General features: G+C 41.2%; 1 protein-coding gene across 3 annotated transcripts in view; it reads left to right on the plus strand.

The window, feature by feature from the left end:
* OXSR1 (oxidative stress responsive kinase 1) overlaps nucleotides 1–19829 on the plus strand; it is a 126104-nt gene that overhangs the window by 40126 nt on the left and 66149 nt on the right. For all 3 annotated transcript variants that reach the window (XM_032784041.2, XM_032784043.2, XM_075062177.1), the window contains one exon: nucleotides 9722–9830. In XM_032784041.2, the coding sequence (XP_032639932.1) occupies nucleotides 9722–9830 (109 nt within the window). The remainder of the gene's footprint in view (nucleotides 1–9721; nucleotides 9831–19829) is intronic.

A 19829-nucleotide genomic window follows, 5' to 3' on the forward strand; every position in this document is an offset into this window, starting at 1 on the left:
TTTCTAGCCATGCGCATTCCCTTCAGTAACATCTATTCTCCCTCCCCCACCTCATATTACATAATCGAATACTAAAACAAGCCAGCCAGTGTAAGCTTTTTTTATTATAATCTCTCCTTTTGAGGAGGGGAAATTATAACTTAAGTCCTGGCCAGGATTTCCTTTCCTTTGGGTCCTGACAGCCAGTAATAGTAGACTTAACCATCAGCCAAAAGTTCTCTTCATGATGATGCTTCTCTCTAACAGGCAATGTGGTTTGATGGCCAGTGATTAGAACACAGGATTGGGAGCCAAGACTCCTGGGTTCTGTTTCTAGCTCTCACTGTACAAATTTGGGCAAAGCACTTTAAGTTCTGAGCTCCAGTTGTCATCTATTAAGTGGATACAATACTTACCAGACTCTCAAGTGTTGTAAATCTGTACTTGTGGGGGGGAGGGCAGGAAGGTGCTGTACAAGTGCAGGTATTTTTAACATTTCTGTAGGAATTTTAAGCTCTCTCTGACCAAGTGTATCTAAACACCATTGTGGCTCTAGCTTGTCGAGGGAGATCTGGATCTCTGTTCCCTTCCATAATCTTGATCTTTCCTCTTGACAGCCTATCCTGCCACAATTTTAATGCCTTTGGTGTAGTTTGTGGTCCCCTGTCCTCACTATATTCCTAATTGCTTTACCACAAACTAAAACTGAGCTCAGTATTTGAGTAATTGCCAATTTCAGCTAAAAGGCTTATATTCAGAAAGCTCTGCAGTGGAGAGTTGCCATGTAATTTTAGATAAAAATGTCCCCTAATTACATATCTTAATCTCCAGCTGACCCATTCTTCAAAATACCTCCATTTTATCTCCTAATGAATAGGACTTAGAATGAATAGCTGCTTTCTTCTTTCACGATGTCCCATTTATGTGACATGATTCAGTGCTGGCCCCTTCTGCAGGCTTGATTACAGGCTGCTGTGAAGAAGAAATGTCAAGTCATGTTTTAGGATGACTCTAAACCATGATCATTTTAAAAATAAAACATACAGGAATAATCTCTTGGGCAGATACTTGGGTTAAATACATGAATCAAAGGGTGTCTTTCTGCACCGGTAAACTGAAAAGTAGACTCTTACAGGTTACATCAGAACATAAGAATTGCTATACTGGGTCAGACCTATGGTCCATCTTGCCCAGTATCCTGCCTTCCAACAGTGGCCTGTGCTATATGCTTCAGAGGGAATGAACAGAACAGGGAAATTTTGAGTGATACATCCTCTCTCATTCAGTCCTAGCTTCTGGCAATTGAAGCCTCATAGACACACAGATCATGAGGTTGCATCCCTGACCATCTTGGCTAATAGCCATTGATGGACCTGTTCTCCATGAACTTAGGTAATTCTCTGTTGGACCCTGTTATACTTTCACAATATCCCCATGGCAATGAGTTCCGTGGGTTGACTGTGCATTGTGTGAAGATGTACTTTCTTTAGTTCTAAAGCCTAGTGAATTGATATAATAATCACTACAATATGTATTAAAGGGGGTCTGATGGACTGTAATTTGGATACTGCCAATGAAAACAGCCATGTGCTTGAAGATGTCTACTGCTCAAGTGTTGTGGTTGTCAGTAATTTGGCCGAGAACAAAAAAAGCATGAGATAGCAAACGAAATATTGATTTTCCAACTGAGAACTATAAATCTCTTAATGTTAATTTCAGAATAAAATATGGTCAGAGTTCTCTGTCCCGCAGTCATGGCAATGAAATAGCATGTGTGAGGATGGTCCATTTCTGTTTAACACAGTGAGGCTTGAATGGTCAGAACTAATTAGTGGTTTTTTTGCCACCTAACTGGAGCACATGATTTGTTCAGAAGATGGTGCCCAATATCCTCTGAAAACAGGGACCCTTTAAAGTGTCTCTAGTTAGGTGAAAGTAGCCCTTTTCTGAAACCTGTCTAGTTCTGCAGTATTCATCCTTATATTTATAGGGTTTTTTAAAACCTTGTTTTGACAAGGCCAAAATGGAATCCAAGAATAAATATTTTGAAATAGAAATGCCAGAAATGGTCACTGGTGTATCGTATACCCCTATATCACGCCATTATAAACATAAACTAGTGTGCTTTGCTAGATCTATTATCCCTCTGTTGTGCTGATCAGGGACTCCAAGCATAATAGCCAGCTTACAACGAACATTCCAGTCTGTCCCCTGGCTGCAAAATCCCTGCTTTTGTGTGATAAAACACTGCCCACTCATCACGAGCTGGGACAAAAAATGACATATGGGGCTCAGTCAACTCTAATTCCCTACAGCACCAATAGACATTTTTGGGGGATTATTGTTGGAATGAGTGGGAAGTATTTATCCCCAGTCTGTTTGGTAAAGGGGGTAAAATTTGCATAGATCCGAGGGACTGTACCCTCATTTTGGGTAGTGAAATGTTTCCCCAGTTAATAAAGAGATTTGTTTCAAACTCTTGGCCAGTAGGGGCTGGGACTTCTGCAGAACTAACATGCTGAGTCCTAGGATTGTGGGGGAGAGGGGTGGGGAGAAATCTTATGTTGCTCTCTAGCACTGTCAGCTGAATCAAGTGAAGGTCATGAACTCTGGGAGGAGCTTCATTTAGGCTAGGGATTCTCAAACTGGAGGTCATGAGCCTTCATGGGGTTGTAAGGTTATTACGTGGGGGGTTGCAAGCTGTCAGCCTCCACCCCAAACTATACTTTGCCTGTAGCATTTATAATAGGCTAAATATTTTAAAGCGTTTTTCATTTATAAGGTGGGGGGGGGTCGCACTCAGAGGTTTGCTGTGTGAAAGGGTCACCAATACAAAAGTTTGAGAACCACTGATTTAGACTGTAGCAGCTGGTGGGTGTGACACAAGGTTTTGAAAATGGGTTAAGTGAAAGGGAGACTGGGAGAGAGCCTTGTTCTTGGTGGATTCTTTCAGGAGAGAGATGGCTAAGCAAGACTAGCGGTATGACATGGCTGGTTGAAGGTACTTGACCTTGATCCTCGTGTCTCAAAATACATTTGAGCTATGTAGGTGTCCTAGTGTAACCCTCACCATGTGGTGTTTTGGAAGCTGTTTGTAACAGTCATGTGTCTTATAATTAACAGATGTGTGTTTCTAGATGAAGGCAATGGAATATATTTCCATACATTGTAGCTGTTAATTTTAGAAGACCAGACGTACCATGCTAGGGATTAATATGGAAATACGCACCAAGTAACACAAGGACACCTTGGCTGTTTAGCAGAAAAAGTGATAACTGCCACAAAGAAAATATACAGGAGCAGAGCCACTATTAGATGTCTGTGGCGAAAGCAGGGAATGAAACCAGGGCGCCTGGGGCCTGTTTCCTGTTCTTCTGCTGTGCTGCAGGGTTGTGGAGAAATCACTGCCAGCTCTCTCTCACATTTTCCCCAGCAGGGTTGGGGGCTTTCCACTTAGAGTATATTTTGCCAGAGGATTTCAAAGTAATTCTTCATGGTTTTTCAGATCACCTTTTGCCACAGTACTTGTGAAAGGAAAAGTCAGGCAGTGTGTTGTCCACCATTGTACTTGAAAGTAAAAATTGAGTACAGTTTTCAAAAGCACCTAAGCCTGAGCCATGTCTTATTTTTAAAAGTGACTTAGGAGTCTAGGTATCACTGAAGATGAATGGTACTTACGCTGCTAAGTGACTTACGTGCTTTTGACAGTTTTGTTAAAGGTTGCTGTTTCCTGCTACGGAGAACTTCAAGCTGGACATTGTTCACTGTGAATGTCTTTACTCCACCTCCTGTGCTGCACCTTGCCTCCTCCAGCTTCATTGTCCCTGTTGATCATAGCACTCATGGTGTGGTGCAGAGAGATTCACAGTAACAAGGCCTTTTCCCTACAGGAATGGGTGCAGTTTAGCCATTTTTGAGGTGGGGAGGCATTTCTGGCCAATGATGCAACCTTGTGTCCAAGTGCAGAGCTGAGTTGAGTGGCTCCTGGAGCAGGCATCTCCTTGTTGATCACATTGATGGCCATCCTAAGGGAATCGTCATGGATTCTAATGGTTTCTACTAGTGTCATATCTCGAACCTTATACAAACAGTAAAAAGGCACGTCTTATTCGGAAGAGCTAACAATCTAGAAGGCCTTAATTATTCCCCTATACTCACCAGCATCATCTCCATCTTCCTTAAGTTAAATGTAAGCCAGTTAACTTTCATCCAGTTGTTTGTGTTGGAGTAGCTGGGTGAAACAGATTGTCTGCTTAATGTCCTCTAATAGTTAACCTAAAAGTTGAATGACAGAGGGGAAATCATTAAGCTTATGGAACTCCAAATAGGGTTCCTACTGAGTGGAAGCAGCTGCCTGTCATGACTTTCAGAGAGTGATTCCATGGATTTCTAGATTGCAGATCACAGAAATGGAATAGGTTTAGAAACAGATGACAAATGATCAGAGACATGGAATGGTTTCCATGTGAAGAGAATGAAATGGCTGGGTCTGTCTAGTTCAGCAAGGTAATGGAGTAGACTGGGCATGACAGATTTATAAATTATCAGTAGCTAAGAAAAATGTAAACTGGGTTGCCTGTTTGCCTCTTCTTGTAATATTAAAGCAGTCGGACAGTCAATTGAAGTGATTTTCAAGAGGTTTAAACCTGATAAAATATCTCTACGCTCCACAAAATACTGAGATCAAGAGCTGTGAATTTTTTTTTTTAAAAGTCTGACGCATGGATGAGAATATCCAAGGTTAAGGTATGAGAATTTATAATCCCTTAAGGTATAACCAGTTGCTAACTCCCCAGGCTTAGTCAGAAAATTTCCCCTATGGGCACACTGTTCATATGCCATCATGTGCCAGTAGTGCCCCTCTGCCATGTACATTGGCCAAACTGGACAGTCTCTGTGCAAAAGAATAAATGGACACACATCTGACATCAGGAATCATGACATTCAAAAACCAGTAGGAGAACACTTCAGTCTCTCTGGTTACTCAATAATAGACCTAAAAGTAGCAGTTCTTCAACAAAAAAAACTTCAAAAAGATTCCATTGTGAAGCTGCTGAACTGGAATTAATTTGCAAACTGGATACCATCAGATTAGGCCTGAATAAAGACTGGGAGTGGTTGGATCATTTCAAAACCTAAATTTAAGTTTCATAATTCTAATTTCTCCCTACTGTTCCTCTCACCTTCTTGTCAACTGTCTGTAATGGGCTACTCTCTTACCACTTCAGAAGTTATTTTTCCTCCCTTGGTATCATGCTGTTAATTGAGGTCAAACAAGATAAATCGCACTTGGTAAAGCAACCCCCATCCTTTTATGTATTTATACCTGCTCCTGTATTTTTTCACTTCATGCATCTGATGAAGTGGGTTCTAACCCACAAAAGCTTATGCCCAAATCAATTTGTTAGTCTCTTAAGGTGCCACAAGGACTCCTTGTTGTTCTACAATTGCCCATGATAGGCTTCTTATGCCATCTTTTGAAGGACATTAGCTACTGTTAGGCAGGATACTGGACTAGATAAACATCTGGTCTGGTAGACCAATTCCTATGTCCCACAGGTGGGTTAACAATACCAGATGATGGCTAGACTCAAAGCAGCAGACTGATCCAGTAGGATCAGCACAGATGTCTTATCACTATCCATTTCTTACTGGGACTCTTATTTTCTGATAGTTTATAGAAACTGGAAATATCCTTTAAATTGTGTGATTGGGGGGAAGTTACAAAACCCTCAAAGTATTTCAGATTCTGAAATGTAAATGTGTAACTTGACATACCAAATAACCACAGCTGGTATGTATTGGTGTAAATATGTGATGTGATGGGACCTCAGCTAACAGAAAATTGAAACCTTAAGGCTACTGCAGTGCTCTGCCATATCATTCCTCAGTACATGAATATCAGAGCTGAAGCTGAACAGTCTTAATTACTTTACTGATTGACGTCAGATCATGTTGTTGTTCAGTTTGGACATCGATTCCTGAGGGAAAGTGGAAGCCTGGCCTCCAAAAGAAAACTGTAGTCCACTTGTCTCTGTTCTGATGATCCAGACAAAATGGTATATTAATAAAGAAAATACCCATAATAATTATTTACAAGGCAATAACTTGTCTAATTTAAGCTGATTCAGAGTGTGCATGTAAATCTACATCAATTTCTGTCACTATGGTGAACAATATTGGGATGCAACAATCTAGTTGACATAGGAGGTGGCAGTGGGCGTAGAGGTTGAGATTGGTCAGCTGGAAAACTCTTAGTATTCTTGCATTTACTGCTTTATATCTTCAATGGACTTTACGAATATCAGTCCTGACAACACAAGTGTGGTCCTGAGTTTGCAGCTGAGGAGAATGGAAGCAGATGTTGAATGATTTTTCTCAAGACCGTGCAGTGAGTTAATAGCAGAGTAACATATAGGAACATGTGAATTGCCATAGTGGATCAGCCCAGTGGTCCACCTAGTCTAGTATCCAGTCTTTGAGAGTGGCCAGTACTAGCATCTTCAGAGGAAGGTGCAAAACATGCCAAAGTGGCCATATGTGCAATGACTTGCTCATAGGAGCAGTTTCTTCCCATCCCTTCAGATTGACTTAACCCCTGAAGTGTGAAGCCTTACAGGTCTGTCGCATCTTACGCGCATTTAACATGCGTGATCAGCTTTACGCGGTTGTCAAAAAAAAAAAAAAAAAAAAAAACAATTTTAATACTGTACCTGTAGTGCGGGCAATTCCACCCGCCGTTCAACTCAATGTAATTCTGACTATACACTGTTTTTGCTTTACGCACTAACCGCGGAATGGAACCCCCGCAGAAGATGAGACTCGCCTGTATATCCTTTCCAAGCTGTTTGTTTAATCCTTGCTAATATAGCTCTGGATGTTCTTGTTTTCCGTATAAATGTCTCATCCTTTTTAAATCCTTCCAAGTTCTTTGCTTTAATGATATCTTGTGGTAATGAGTTCCACAGGCTAATTTTGATAACTCTGATTAAAACTGTTCCTGGCTTCCATATCTGCCCTCCTTTTTTTCATATCCTGCTTTTATCCAGTTTGATTAGGATACAGGGGAAATTGATTTAAGACTTTTTTTTTTTTTAAAAAAAAGTGCATTCATGTTATCAATTCATAGCCTCAACTTAAATGTTAAAATTAATAAATAGAAAAGTTGAAGGACTGTGGCTTCTTATGACTTCTGAGGCAGTTACTTTTGTGTAAATGCTTTATGGAGCAAAACCACAGTGCTTTTCCCCATACTGCGTCTATTGAGTTAATGTGTAGAAAAGAAAACTAAATTTACCAGGATCCTGCGCTCAGTGTTTTAAGGAGCAAAATTCTTCCAGAGGAAAGTGCGTTTAACATACATGCATATGCCTGCAATCACATTCAGCTGGTGGGTCAGATGTTTGGCCTGCCAGCTTCCCACATCTCCACTTCAGTTAATTCAAAGCTGAGTCAGACATCAGTGGGTGAGTAGACCCACTTTCAAAATAAACAAAATGCTATTCCCAGTCTTCCATTGACGCATTTGACTATTTTTTTACATAAGGTGTCTAGTCAATATCTATGATGATTCTAAATTATAGTTTGTAGTAGTTTTATTGGCATTTCAGAAGCTTCCAAGTGCGCCATTTACTGTAGAGAGATGTGGTTATGGTATTCATCATGGCACTTAATGGGGAGACATCAGAGCAGTTAGAGCTGATCTCTGGATATAAGCTTTTGGAGTCTGACAATATGGATATTTTAATACCCAATTCAAGGAAAATGTGCCTTTTTCAAGACTTTCACATATCTTCAGACCTGTTTTTGTCAGTATTTCATCCTCAATATCTAAGCGGGCAACACTCTAAATACTGTTTTCCAAATTATTAATCAGAAATAAGTCTTTGTTCAAGACAACTTCAACTAGTTCAGTGTGTTCAGGTAAAGATAGGACCAAGTACATTTATCTAAAGTTTGAGAAACTCTTGGCAAGATACAGCTTGAGATTCTACCTGAAGTTAAAATAGCCACAAAGACTGAATATAGAGAAATGGGAGCCTGCTTCCAGGAGAAGGACTGTGTGAAACTCGTTTCTGCCTCCTGATACTTGATGGCTGCACAGGTGGCTGCATAGGATTCCCCAAAGTGAAGGGAGGAGTGAAAAGGAACATGACAAACAGCAAGTGTAATTCTCTCATGACTAAGGCCTTACTTGAATTGCAGGATGATTGTCAAAAAAATTGCATCTGAGTTGTGGACAAGCCATGGAAAATTGTGGAAAAGTCATAATAGACTTTATTATTTGCGGTAATGAAGTCCATTGTTACTCTTCCCTGATTTTCCACTGTTGGCCGCCTGGGGCTGAGAGCAGGGGCTCCCACTGTCAAAATTGCGGTGGAAGCCTAATATTGTGGAGTCTGCAATATCGCAAGTTAAGTAGGACCTTACTCATGACTGCTCTGCTCTGTGACGAGGGTCACAGGGCATGGGCATTGGTGGTAGTAGCTCTCACCTCTGCTGTCTTTGTCTGACAATGTACTCCAAGTCACTTCACTTAAAACCACTCTTTAAACCTTATTTATTTCTAGAGGACATTGGAAAATTACTGTAAACTGAGGATGCAGTAAATACACATGGATTTTGGTTAGTCTTTCACATTTCTCCCTGTCCCCCATCCAAAAGGCTTATAAAATAAGGTTCCTGGCTGTTAAATACAGCTCTTCAGCAAGTGTGCTGCATTTCTGTTGCTCTAACAGAGCTATTGTACATATATCTGGTTTCAGTTATGAGAGGAAGCATTTTTAACCGCAATGCCTATGGTGATTTACAATGATCAGTTAAAACAACTGTGTGCGCCAAGCCTCCAAGGATATTGATATCCTCTGTGGGCACAAGAGAACCTTTTATGTAGCCAATGAGAGATTAGAATAAAAGATGAGGGTTGTTGAGGTTGGGGGAAGAAGCTCTGCTTTTGTTAATAGTTTCTCAGCTCTAATATTGCATAGGTCAATTGCATTCATAGAGTCATAGAATGTCAGGGTTGGAAGGGACCTTAATTATTCATGGCCTTACCACCTCCTGTGAGGAATGGAACATTTGTTAGTCCCCCGTATTACAAATCAAATAGCTGACAGTTTTTTGACTGCATATGTAGTGCATGTGACTTTTTTCTTCCTCGACATTCACACAAGCATGTGACAAACTTTCTATTCTTTTTTTTTACTGCCCACCCCAGCTGTGACTTCTGGAAATAATATCCTCTGAAGACTTCCTCCTTCTCATACATTTTTTTTAAGTGGTTTACCATATTCTCTACTGATAATTCAAAGTGCAACAGTAGCCCCATTGAAAGTTAGAGTGGGCATAAGGAAGAAGCACCTATTAACCAGAGGTTGGTAGACAGATTGAGCCACTATGCAAGTTTTAGGGGGAACAACCTGGTGGTAGTCCCAGAAGCCACCTCCCCTTTCATTTCAGCTGAGCTTGGTAGTAGAGGCTTGGGATCTTGCCATGGTGCTGCCCTTGACCCTTGTAACTGGAGGTCCTCCACCCTGGTCTTTACTAGCCAGAACTTGATATCTTAGTCCTGTATTCAGGAAAATGTCAAAGTTTGATCTGAGCAGATCAAACAGGACTATTACATTTCTGGATCTTCACTGTTGTTTGCACCTCATAAACACCCTGTCTTGATAGAAATAGTAGTAGTGGATGGTAATTGTTTACCAGGCATTTAAAAAATAACTGTGTTTTCTCTCTGCAGAAAGAAATTCAAGCCATGAGTCAATGCCATCACCCTAACATTGTATCTTACTACACATCATTTGTGGTGAAAGATGAGCTCTGGCTAGTGATGAAGTTACTTAGTGGAGGTGAGTGGTACTATGTTCATATACCCTAGACCATATGGAAAAAGTATGGGAAGTCTTTGGCTTTACATGCACCCTTTCCTCTTTGTACCATCTCTTCTCTTCTCCCCCCTCCCACTCTCAAAATCTGTAGCTAAAGATGCTGAAATAACTGCAGATTTTCCCTTTTTACTTGCTCAAAGTTAAAGGAATCCAATCAAATTTAAGAGTGCTTCTGTTTGAACATTTGTTTGCTACTAGTGTTACAAGTAGCAACTAACACTACTGTAACTGAAAGATTGGAGGAGAAAATTATTTTTCAGTTTTATTTTGTGCATTTGACAGCACTTCATATAGTCACTGTTCCCCTAGTACAATCATTTTTCTGTCCTCCCCATCCTTCTTTGCTATGTGAAAAATACGTGTAAACACACAAAAATAGGAAAACGTGACTATTAAGCTATACAGATCGTAGTAACTGAAGCTATTGTATGCTTATTTTTGAAAATTGATTAATGTAAAGCTTCCTAGGAGGGAGGTCTGAAATATTGTTTCTGTACTCATATTAACAAGGAAGGCTCCGTTTCCAGAGTTGCTTTCCCAGGGGAGTTTTCTTCCCTTTTTTTCCACAGCACCTAGCATGGGCTTTTTAGTTTGAACAGTAGATGACTAACTCTACATAGCACACACTCTTGTTGCTTCCTTTATCAACAGCATCACTCTCCACTGACCTGTTTTTCAGGTTGAAATTGACTTAACTTTAGCCTAATTCAGGCTTCTCATTACTTTGGCCCACAAAAAAGACAAAGTATGAATGCAAGGACTGGGACTTCTTTTCTGATTTATGTCAGTGCAAATAAATCTCTTAGTCTTGGGGCACCAGTACTGCTGAAATCTGAAAGAAGCAGTAATGTAACTGCTGTAGAAATAGTCCTAAAGGGGAACAGTCTAAAACCTATTTAAGTGTTAGCATTCTCTTCTGATAATACACAGGCAACTGACTACACTGCTATGGTTTAATCTCTTCTGGGAAATTAGGCCAACACTTTAGGCACCCAGTTTTAAAATGTACTCACTTAAACAAGTGGCCTTGCTCTCAGAGTTGCTGAGTATCTGCTGTTGCCATTTAGTTCAGTGGAAGCTGCAGGTGCTCTGGGCCTGTAATAAGCCACTTTTTCTTAGGTACCTGCTTTAATCATTCAGACTTGAAATTCTGGCCTTGATGCACCAACATTGCTCCAAAGCAATCAGCAGTGTCTGATATTTCTAAAATGGGGCAGATTTTCATTTGGCCCTTCTAACAGATCCATGTCATGACTTTTAATTGTGTCTTTTCTAAGTTAACTGCTGGCAGTTCTGCTCTGTGAATTGTGAAGCTTGCTCATTTGTTAGGATGAGGAGCCATTATCCTTGTTCTCAGATCTTCTCTGATTTGCAAATCTGCTAGCTCCTTTAATGTGCTTTCAGTTAAGAACTGTCATTTGAACCATGACACAAAACACTTGTTCATCAAACAGCTGTCTGTGACCGCTTTACTGCAGAGAGCAGTTCTTACCATTCCACCCTCGAGCATGAGAAGCCTCCACTATATTTTTAAATTGTGCAAGTCTTTGAGGTGTTGAAACTCTGCGAGCTGGTCATGCACTCTGAGCTTCTGTCACATTTCAGGAATTTAATCTATTTGGAAGAATCACTGATCTAACAACTTCCAAGGCTTCCTAATGACCAGCAGTTTAATTAAGATCAATGAACAAACAAACATTCTTAAGAAATCTTTGTTTAATTTGAATTACCCTGTAATCATGAATAGTGTCCTGGAGAATACTTCACAGAAAACAGTATGTCACCAAGGATTTATAATCAAATATGGTGTGATGCAACAAATGAGTCCAGTTAAGTAATGAATGAGTTACAGCAGTTGACATTTGGGCATGGGGTAGGAAAAGAATGAGGGTATCTGATAAGATTCATATGTTTGCTCAGTGTGAGGCTTGTTTGCATTTTGGTGGGCCCAATTTTAATATGTTAAATATAAAAGATCAAGTTAAAAAGAGAAGAGGGAAATTACAGAAAGCCCTAATATAATGCACTGTACCATCTGTCGTCATTTTCATCACTTACACCCTTTTCTCTTCTGGTGGTCCTAATCTTGTTTTCTGTGTACCTACACCTTTCTGCAGAGGGACCACTGTCTGGAGAGAAAGGGCAAATGAAAGAAATCTCTTCCTTGAAATTGGCCATGACATATCTTGTCTGTGGTGACATGGCTTACCCAATGACATGAATAAATTGTCAGATCCATGAACTTGGAACTTATTCAAAAGTTTTATTTTGTTCTCCATGTCACTTGTTCCTTTCTCTTATCTGAACATTGTTTGGTGTGTGTCGTGTGTTGATCTCCCCGTTTTATTAGTTCTGTCTGCTCTGTAAGGCCAAGCAGCTATCTATATTTCTGAGGTTTATTTTTCTCAGATAGTCAGAGGCTGATCAGTCCAAGTAGATGTAATTCTTAGAGCTGATAATGATGCTCTTTAAATTGTTCACTACTGCTGAGTGTGACTAGATAAGAATGCTCTCGGCTGAAGCCTGTTGGGCCCAATCCTGCAAAGCGCTCTGTGCTGCCAGACTCCTGCACCAAACCCCATGGAAAAATTGGGCCCTGAAGTTGAAAGGGGACAGTATTTGGTAACTTATGTTCAAGACTTTCTGCTCCTATAAAAATCATGTATGTAACATCCATAATGTAACAGCAGCGTGTCTAGATCATGTATGCCAAACCTCATACTAGCCAACAGAAAGCAGTTATTGTCTGTGCACTGTTGACCTAAGTGTGATGTCTTGGCTGAAGTTTTTTTACGCGTACTTTGGGAAATTCAGAGTGAGTTTTCTTTTCAAGAACCTAACTTGTGTTTTGTGCATTTTTAATATTCTGTGAGGTTTAGTTACTGTAGTTTAGGTTGTGGAGTGCAATGTGTGGCTGATTTTTTTGCTGTGGGAACTATACATTTCTTGCCTTTTGGGAGCATGTAGAGTTTCAGCCATAATGCTTCATATGTATCTTTAATCTTTTTTTAAACATGCTTTGTTTTGTTCAGGTTTTTATACCGTTATCACAGTATCTGAGTATCTTCCACTGATAACATTAAGGAGTGTGACTAATAACTATCACATGTAGTTCTTTTTTTCTTCCTTCCTCTTCTGAAGAGGAAAACTGCATGTGGATTTCTTAAATGTGTGCTTCATGGATATGTTGGTCTTGGTGAGATCAGAGACATATGCCTTGCACTTGGGTGGAAGGTGGTGAAGTGAGATTTGTAGAGCAAGTCAGACTTTTTCACTGTCAGTGAATGAGCATCCGAGAGCACTGCGCCCTATAGAATGCTGACAGACCTGCTAGGGACCTCGTACACTGTTTTAGACTTCACATAGTTGTGTACTTGAAGGCTATGCGCTACACCAAGTTTAACTATTTGATCCATGGTGTTTGGAGGGAACAATGAGGAGGCTAGATTAGCCAGGAATTGGGGATGATTCATCTCAGCTGGTGTGCACTGTCTCAATGTGTAATAAGTATTGAACTGGCCTATGCAAGAATTAATAGAAAGCAATACCTTATGGAAGAATGTTTATGTGCAAATTCATGCATGCTAGGCACTGGTTCTTACTGAAGACCTAAGGCAAACTGTTTTTAAGTTTGGTGCTTAAAATTAGACATCTAAATTAATGGTGTGACTTTCAAAGGTTGCTGATCTCATTGACTTCCGCAGGAGCTGTGATGCGTACTTTCTCTGAAAATCAGTTCTGTTTTTATTAGCTGCCTAACTTATGGATGGATGGATGGATTTTGGGCATCCACTTTTTAAGATTTTTGGCTGGAGAATGTGGCAAGACAGAAGATTTAAGTCTTATAAGTGGAATACACAAAGCTCTAGAATAATTGCTTTGATGGTAAAGCTGCTTTTTGATACATTAAATAAAGTATCTAGGGGATTCTGTGTGGTCCAATGCATAGAGCACTAGACTGAAACAGAAGAAGACTGGTATCTATTCCCAGATGTGCCAGAAATCCTCTGTGACCTTGGACAAATGCCTTTCCTTCCTCTGCCTAAATTTCCCCCACCTCTAAAATAGATAGTTGTAAAGGGTTTTGTGTTGTACAGATGAAAACTGCTATATAAATGCAAAGTATTCCAAAGAGCCAAATTTTTTCCCCCCAAGTTTTTTCTAAAACAATCAGTTTTGGGCTGAGGAGACGCTTAAGATTGGAGCCTAAAAAGTAAATGCTAGAAAATTGGGACCTGGAATAAAACATGTTGCCTCAGCCACAACTATAGCTCATTACTGTTTCGATAAAGTTTCAGAGTTGTCTGACCCATAAAGGCTTCCATGGTGCCTGCTTTCATGTTTTGCCAGGCTCTCTGATTCCCCATGTTCTCAGGACTTGCCAGTACAATGTTCTGCCTTTTGACCTAAAAAGGTGTCCTGTGGGTGTTTATCCATCATGTAATTGCTGCAGCATCAGCAGGCTGCTTAGGGAAGAGCGGTTCATGACATATATGCAGTACCTAGGCAGATTGAGACAAGTTGCTTTATACATAACTCTTGTATGTAATCTTTACTAGAGCTCTAGTCTTCCACGAGTGTTTGTTCAAAGAATAAGGAACCAAAGATGCATGTGTAATTGGTTCAGTGTGTTACATGCTTGCCTTTTGTGTTTGGCCACAAGATAAGAGCACAGTATTGCTCGTAGCTAGTGGTGTTACTCCTTTACCTGATTCAGTAGAGGCCTGTGCTTCAGTGTTTATGGCCCCAAATTCAGTCCCAGCTGAGATGACTCATGGTGAGAGAGTCATTACACATGCACTTCCTGTGTTTCAGATATTGACCTGCTAATAAACCTGTTGTGCCTTCGGTCTCTTAAATACTGTAGTGATGGGTAAGGTATAAATACTTGGTGATGATTATGGAAAGTCTGACAGCTATTCGGTGTTCTATTCAGACAGGGCTGGCCTAATTTGTAGATTCTCCTCCTCTGCAATCGCATTATGAAAAAGGGAGAAATGGAGCCATGATCCACCTCCCTCTTCTGTCCTGATAGCACAGTGGGGAGGGGAGCTGCAGGTTCTTGTCTGTGGTCTTACATTTGGAGAGAGATCAGGCCAGTTTGTGAGTTGCAGAGAACATAAAAATGGCCATACTGGGTCAGACCAGTGGTCCATCTAGCCAGTACCCTGTCTTCTGATAGTGGCCAGTGCCAGATGCTTCAGAGGGAATGACCAGAACAGGGAAATCATCCACTGTTGTCCAGTCACAGCTTCTGGCAGTGAGAGGTTTATGGACACCCAGAACACGAGTTTGCGTCCTGAACGATCTTGGCTAAGGGCCATTGATGGACCTATTCTCTGTGAACTTATCTAATTCTTTTCTGAATCCAGTTGTACTTTTGGCCTTCATAACATCTCTTGACAATGAAATCCAGAGGCTGACTCTGCATTCTGTGAAGAACTGTCTCCTTTTGTTTGTTTTAAACCTGCTGCCTATTAACTTCTTCAGGTGAACCTTGGTTCTTGTTATGTGAAGGGGTAAATAACACTTCCGTGTTCACTTTCACCACACCATTCATGAATTTATAGACTTCTATCATATCACCCCCCCGCCCTTAGTTGTCTCTTATCTAGGCTGGACAGTCCCAGAGCTAACCTCGGATGTTGGGACACCAATAAATCATTTGCTTTTCTTGTGCTGGACTTGACCTGTAATGGCTGTAGGCTGCATTATCTGCTGTGGGAAAAATCTATGTACCACAAAAGTTCTCTTGGAGATGTCTGCTATCATTAGAAAGTATTGCAAACTCTGGGGCATTTGTATCTTTCAAAGCTAGTTATGGAACATGCAAGTTTAAACAGAAAACCACTTAACTTTTAATTACAGTATAATTTGCACCATAGGATTGTACTTTACTAAATAGAGATAATATAGTTGTCGATGGGTTGTGATTGGTGCTAAATGATAGTGAAGGTTTTGAATTCAAGGGGAATAAACAGTAATTCTGAACATCTTATTGCAGTGCATAGTATCTTGCACCAACTTTTTGTATACTGCTTTGTAGGCATCTGATGCACTGAAACACTCTCATTTGTTGTTGCATTTTTTCATATTACAGTTCCAAGTAAAACTCTGTTTTGACAGCATGTCTCGTCTCTTTGTATTGGAATCCTGTAGTCTTTGACTCTGACCCATTGGTGGTTCTTCATTGGAGCTTCCTCTCTACTCATGCTTAACATTTAGTGAATTAAATTTAGACTCCAATTGCTGGGTGCCCCCTTTACATGTTGCCCTGATCACTTGAAATAGCCTTTCATTCAATGTTTGCCAAGCTTCTTCTGTCTCCTTCAAAGAGCTTCTTACAACTCACCAGTTTTCTGAACCTTTAGAGCAGGCCTGCACAACATGTGCCCTCTGGGCCGCATGCGGCCCTCATGAGCTCACTGTGCAGCCCGCGGGCAAGTGGTGGGGTGGGGCTGCTGGGTTCACCCCCTGGGCGGGGGGGAGGGGGGGGCAATGCCTCACAGCCCCATAGGCGCGCAAGGTTCCAACTGCCCTAATGGCCAGAACCGCACATGTCTCCATCTCCCACCCCCCTTGCCTGGCATACAGTAGGTGCGTCACTTCTGGGGCCTGCTGAGGCGGAAAGTGCTGGGCACAAGGCAGAGCCGGTAAGTGCTGAGCGAGGGGAGAGGCACCCAGCTTGGGCTCGAGCCACAACTTTGATGAAAATTGAATGTGCCCGTTTTATTTCACAGACTTTAGAAATATGTAGCCCAGATAGGAAGACAGTACTCCATTGGTGGCAGAGGATCTTTAAGGTAAAGGTAGAAAGGCCTCTGAATGTACAAGACTCTTAAAGTATTCATCAATGGCAGTGAGAAGTCTGTCTAAATCCTAAAGCAATAGTGGTCTTGGACTAATAAGTATACTGTAGTTGGCTCCAGTTGCCCAGGAATGGCTTTGGTCTGGATTGATCAGTTTCTTTCGTATGCTCCTTTTATTTCTTAGTCATTCCATATCAAACTGACTTAGCTAATATGTTAGAAGTAAGATTTCTGACTTCAGGCTAAATCTTGTATGGGAACGCAGCTCAGTTTAGTTCTTTGTATCACCCAGTGTTGTCATATGTAGTTGCAATCAGGAGTCTGGAATCAGAGCTTAACTAGCAATTTTGTTGGTGCGCGAGGCAGAATAAATATAGCTCTTACACTGCTGTGGTGACAGTAGTAAAAGCATGTTTTTCTTTTAGTAAACTAAGTGGGGATGAGAGAGACAAGGTGGGGATGATTCAGACAACACTTGGTTCAATAGGAAGGTGACATTTTCAGAGTTTAATTTCTTAAATTTCCCAGGGTCCCAAACCCCCCAATCCCAAACACGCTATAAAAATTTCCAAGGGGTTGAAATTGGCTGAAATTAAGCCCTAGGCATTTTAGTCACTTATCTGCTGTCTGCAACATTAAATATTGGTTGAGAGAGCTCTTTGTCTTTCTCCTTTGTTTGTTGTTTCTATAGAACACTTCCAAATTCCTCCATTGTTCTAAAATCCTCACCTGAAAGTGGAGTCTAAAAATACATTAGCAGACTTAAAATGACAAGCTGGCCTTGTACCAATTATACATTATATGGGTCCGTGTTGGCTGTAGCTATTCTATAAACAAAATTGCTGTTTTTCTGTGTTAAACATAAACTGTAACTTACATAAGCTTTTTTAATGATCCAAGTCTGAGTGGTGTGACAGACCCAGACCAGTGGGGTACAGGAGTTTGGTAGAGGGCAAATATACTGGTCACTGGATGAGTAGTTTTCTGTTCCCTGAGTGACTAGAGCAGGGGCTGCACTAGAGTAATCAGGAACCTGCCAGAACCAGTTAAGGCAGACAGACTGAGTAGATCACCTGCAGCTAATCAAGGCACCTGGGTTGAAAAAGCTGACTCCAGTCAGGCAGGGAGGAGCTAGAGGAGAAGTGCATGTGAGGAGCTGGGAGCAAGAGGCACGAGAAGCTGGGAGCAAGAGGCACAAGAAGCTGAGAGTGAGAGGGTGTGCTGCTGGAGGTCTAGGGAGTACAAGCGTTATCAGACACCAGGAGGAAGGTCTTGTGGTGAGGATAAAGAAGGTGTTTGGAGGAGGCCATGGGAAGTAGCCCAGGGAGTTGCAGCGGTCCACCAGCGTTACAGAAGACACGGCATATAGCACGCGTGAACCATAAGGGGCCCTGTGCTGGAACCCGAGTAGAAGGGCGGCCCGGTCCCCTCAAACTCCCCACTGCCTGATCAGACACAGGAGGAGTTGATCCAGACTGTGGGGAAGATTACTGAGGTGAGCAAATCTGCCAATAAGCGCAGGACCCACCAAGGTAGAGGAGGAGCTTTGTCACAGTGCATATGCTCTGTATGCTCTTCTGCCCCTGTGCTTTCCCAAGCTTCTTGCAGAAGAAGGAAACCATTTTTTGTAAAGTATTCTGGTAGAGTGAGGTGGTGCAAGGAGGATGAAGTGAGAACACAAACACAGTATTCTTATTGGGCTTCTTATTGCATTCGGTCCTCCAGATAGAAGTGTATTTGAGGGGGAAGACCAAGCAGTCCATGTGGAAGTTTTGTGCCTGATATGCTCACAAAACTATCTTCTGAAATAGAGATCAAGGCATATGGCCACATCAGGTGTTTCCTAAATACAAGCACTTTGTCCAATCAAACTTTAGAATCTACTATGTAAATTACAGTAGCACTGAGAGAACACCCACAAGGCCACATTATGTTAAGTGCCATACAAAAATGTTCACAAGAGACATCCCTTGTCCTAAAGACCTCAGGATCTAAAAGCCACAACTTCAGAGTCTAGCCCTTCTGGGGTAAAATGAAGAGGCACATACTCTGATTTTGTGGTATGTGTTTTGTGACTTTTCTGTAGTAGAAACAAGTCACATTCAGTCATTCACTGTCACACAGTAAATGTTGCTCTCCCTGTAGAAAATGCAGCCATGTGTTTATAACTCAGGTTGTTATGGTAAAAGGAGACCTTTAGCTAAGAACAGATGTACCTTTAGACACTTTTGATACTGATTATAAAATGCATTTTACAGTCCTAGAAAGGTGGGGGAAAACTGAACATAGTTAAGAGACCCGATGTCTAGAACATTTAGGCAATCAGTGCAGAGGCAGATCCTGAAAACTTGTTTTCAGTCTTCTGTTGTATTTGTTCCTTTCGTAGTCAAAAATTCCACCACCACAAGGGACCATTGTAATCATCTAGTCTGACCTCCTGTGTAACATCCCATAGAATTTCCCCAAAATAATTCTGTAGGACATGTTTTCTAATCCTTTAATCATTCTTGTGGCTCTTCTCTGAACCCTCTCCTATTTATCGACATGCTTCTTGAATTGTGGGCGCCAGAACTGGACACAGTAGTCCAGTAATGGTCACAGAGGTGAAATAATCTCTCTGCTCCTACCCAAGATTCTCTTGTTCATGCATCCAAGGATTGATTTAACCCTTTGGCCTTAGTGTCACACTGGAAGCTCACATTCAGGTGATTATACACTCAAATTTGGCTTGTATGCACCTCCATCATGATGGAGGGGTGGCGGTGCCAAACCTGGACAGCACGGTGACCCTGTGTGCCAGGCTGCAAAGTCTGGAGTGGAGAGCTTAGCCCAGCTCTGTGTGACAGCAGCCACCACTGCAGGGTGAATGCAGGGAGTATTTGCTCTACAACTCTTCCCTCCGCCCCCAAGGCCTCCAACCTCCCCTCCCCTTGTGGATAAAATGGATAAAACAAAATAATGCAAAATTTCCAAAAAAACCAAAAACCCCTAGCCCTCTCTCTAAATTATATATTTTTTTAAAAAAACAATTTTTTAGGGGTCTATAACAGCACAAGTGTGTGTGGGTGTGTGTATGTGTGCAGTTTTTTTTTTTTAAATCTTTACCTATGTGTTTTCCATAAGGTTCTGCTTTCTGTCTGCTTAGGAATGT

Source organism: Chelonoidis abingdonii, chromosome 2 (assembly GCF_003597395.2).
Source record: "Chelonoidis abingdonii isolate Lonesome George chromosome 2, CheloAbing_2.0, whole genome shotgun sequence".
NCBI lineage: Eukaryota > Metazoa > Chordata > Testudines > Testudinidae > Chelonoidis > Chelonoidis abingdonii.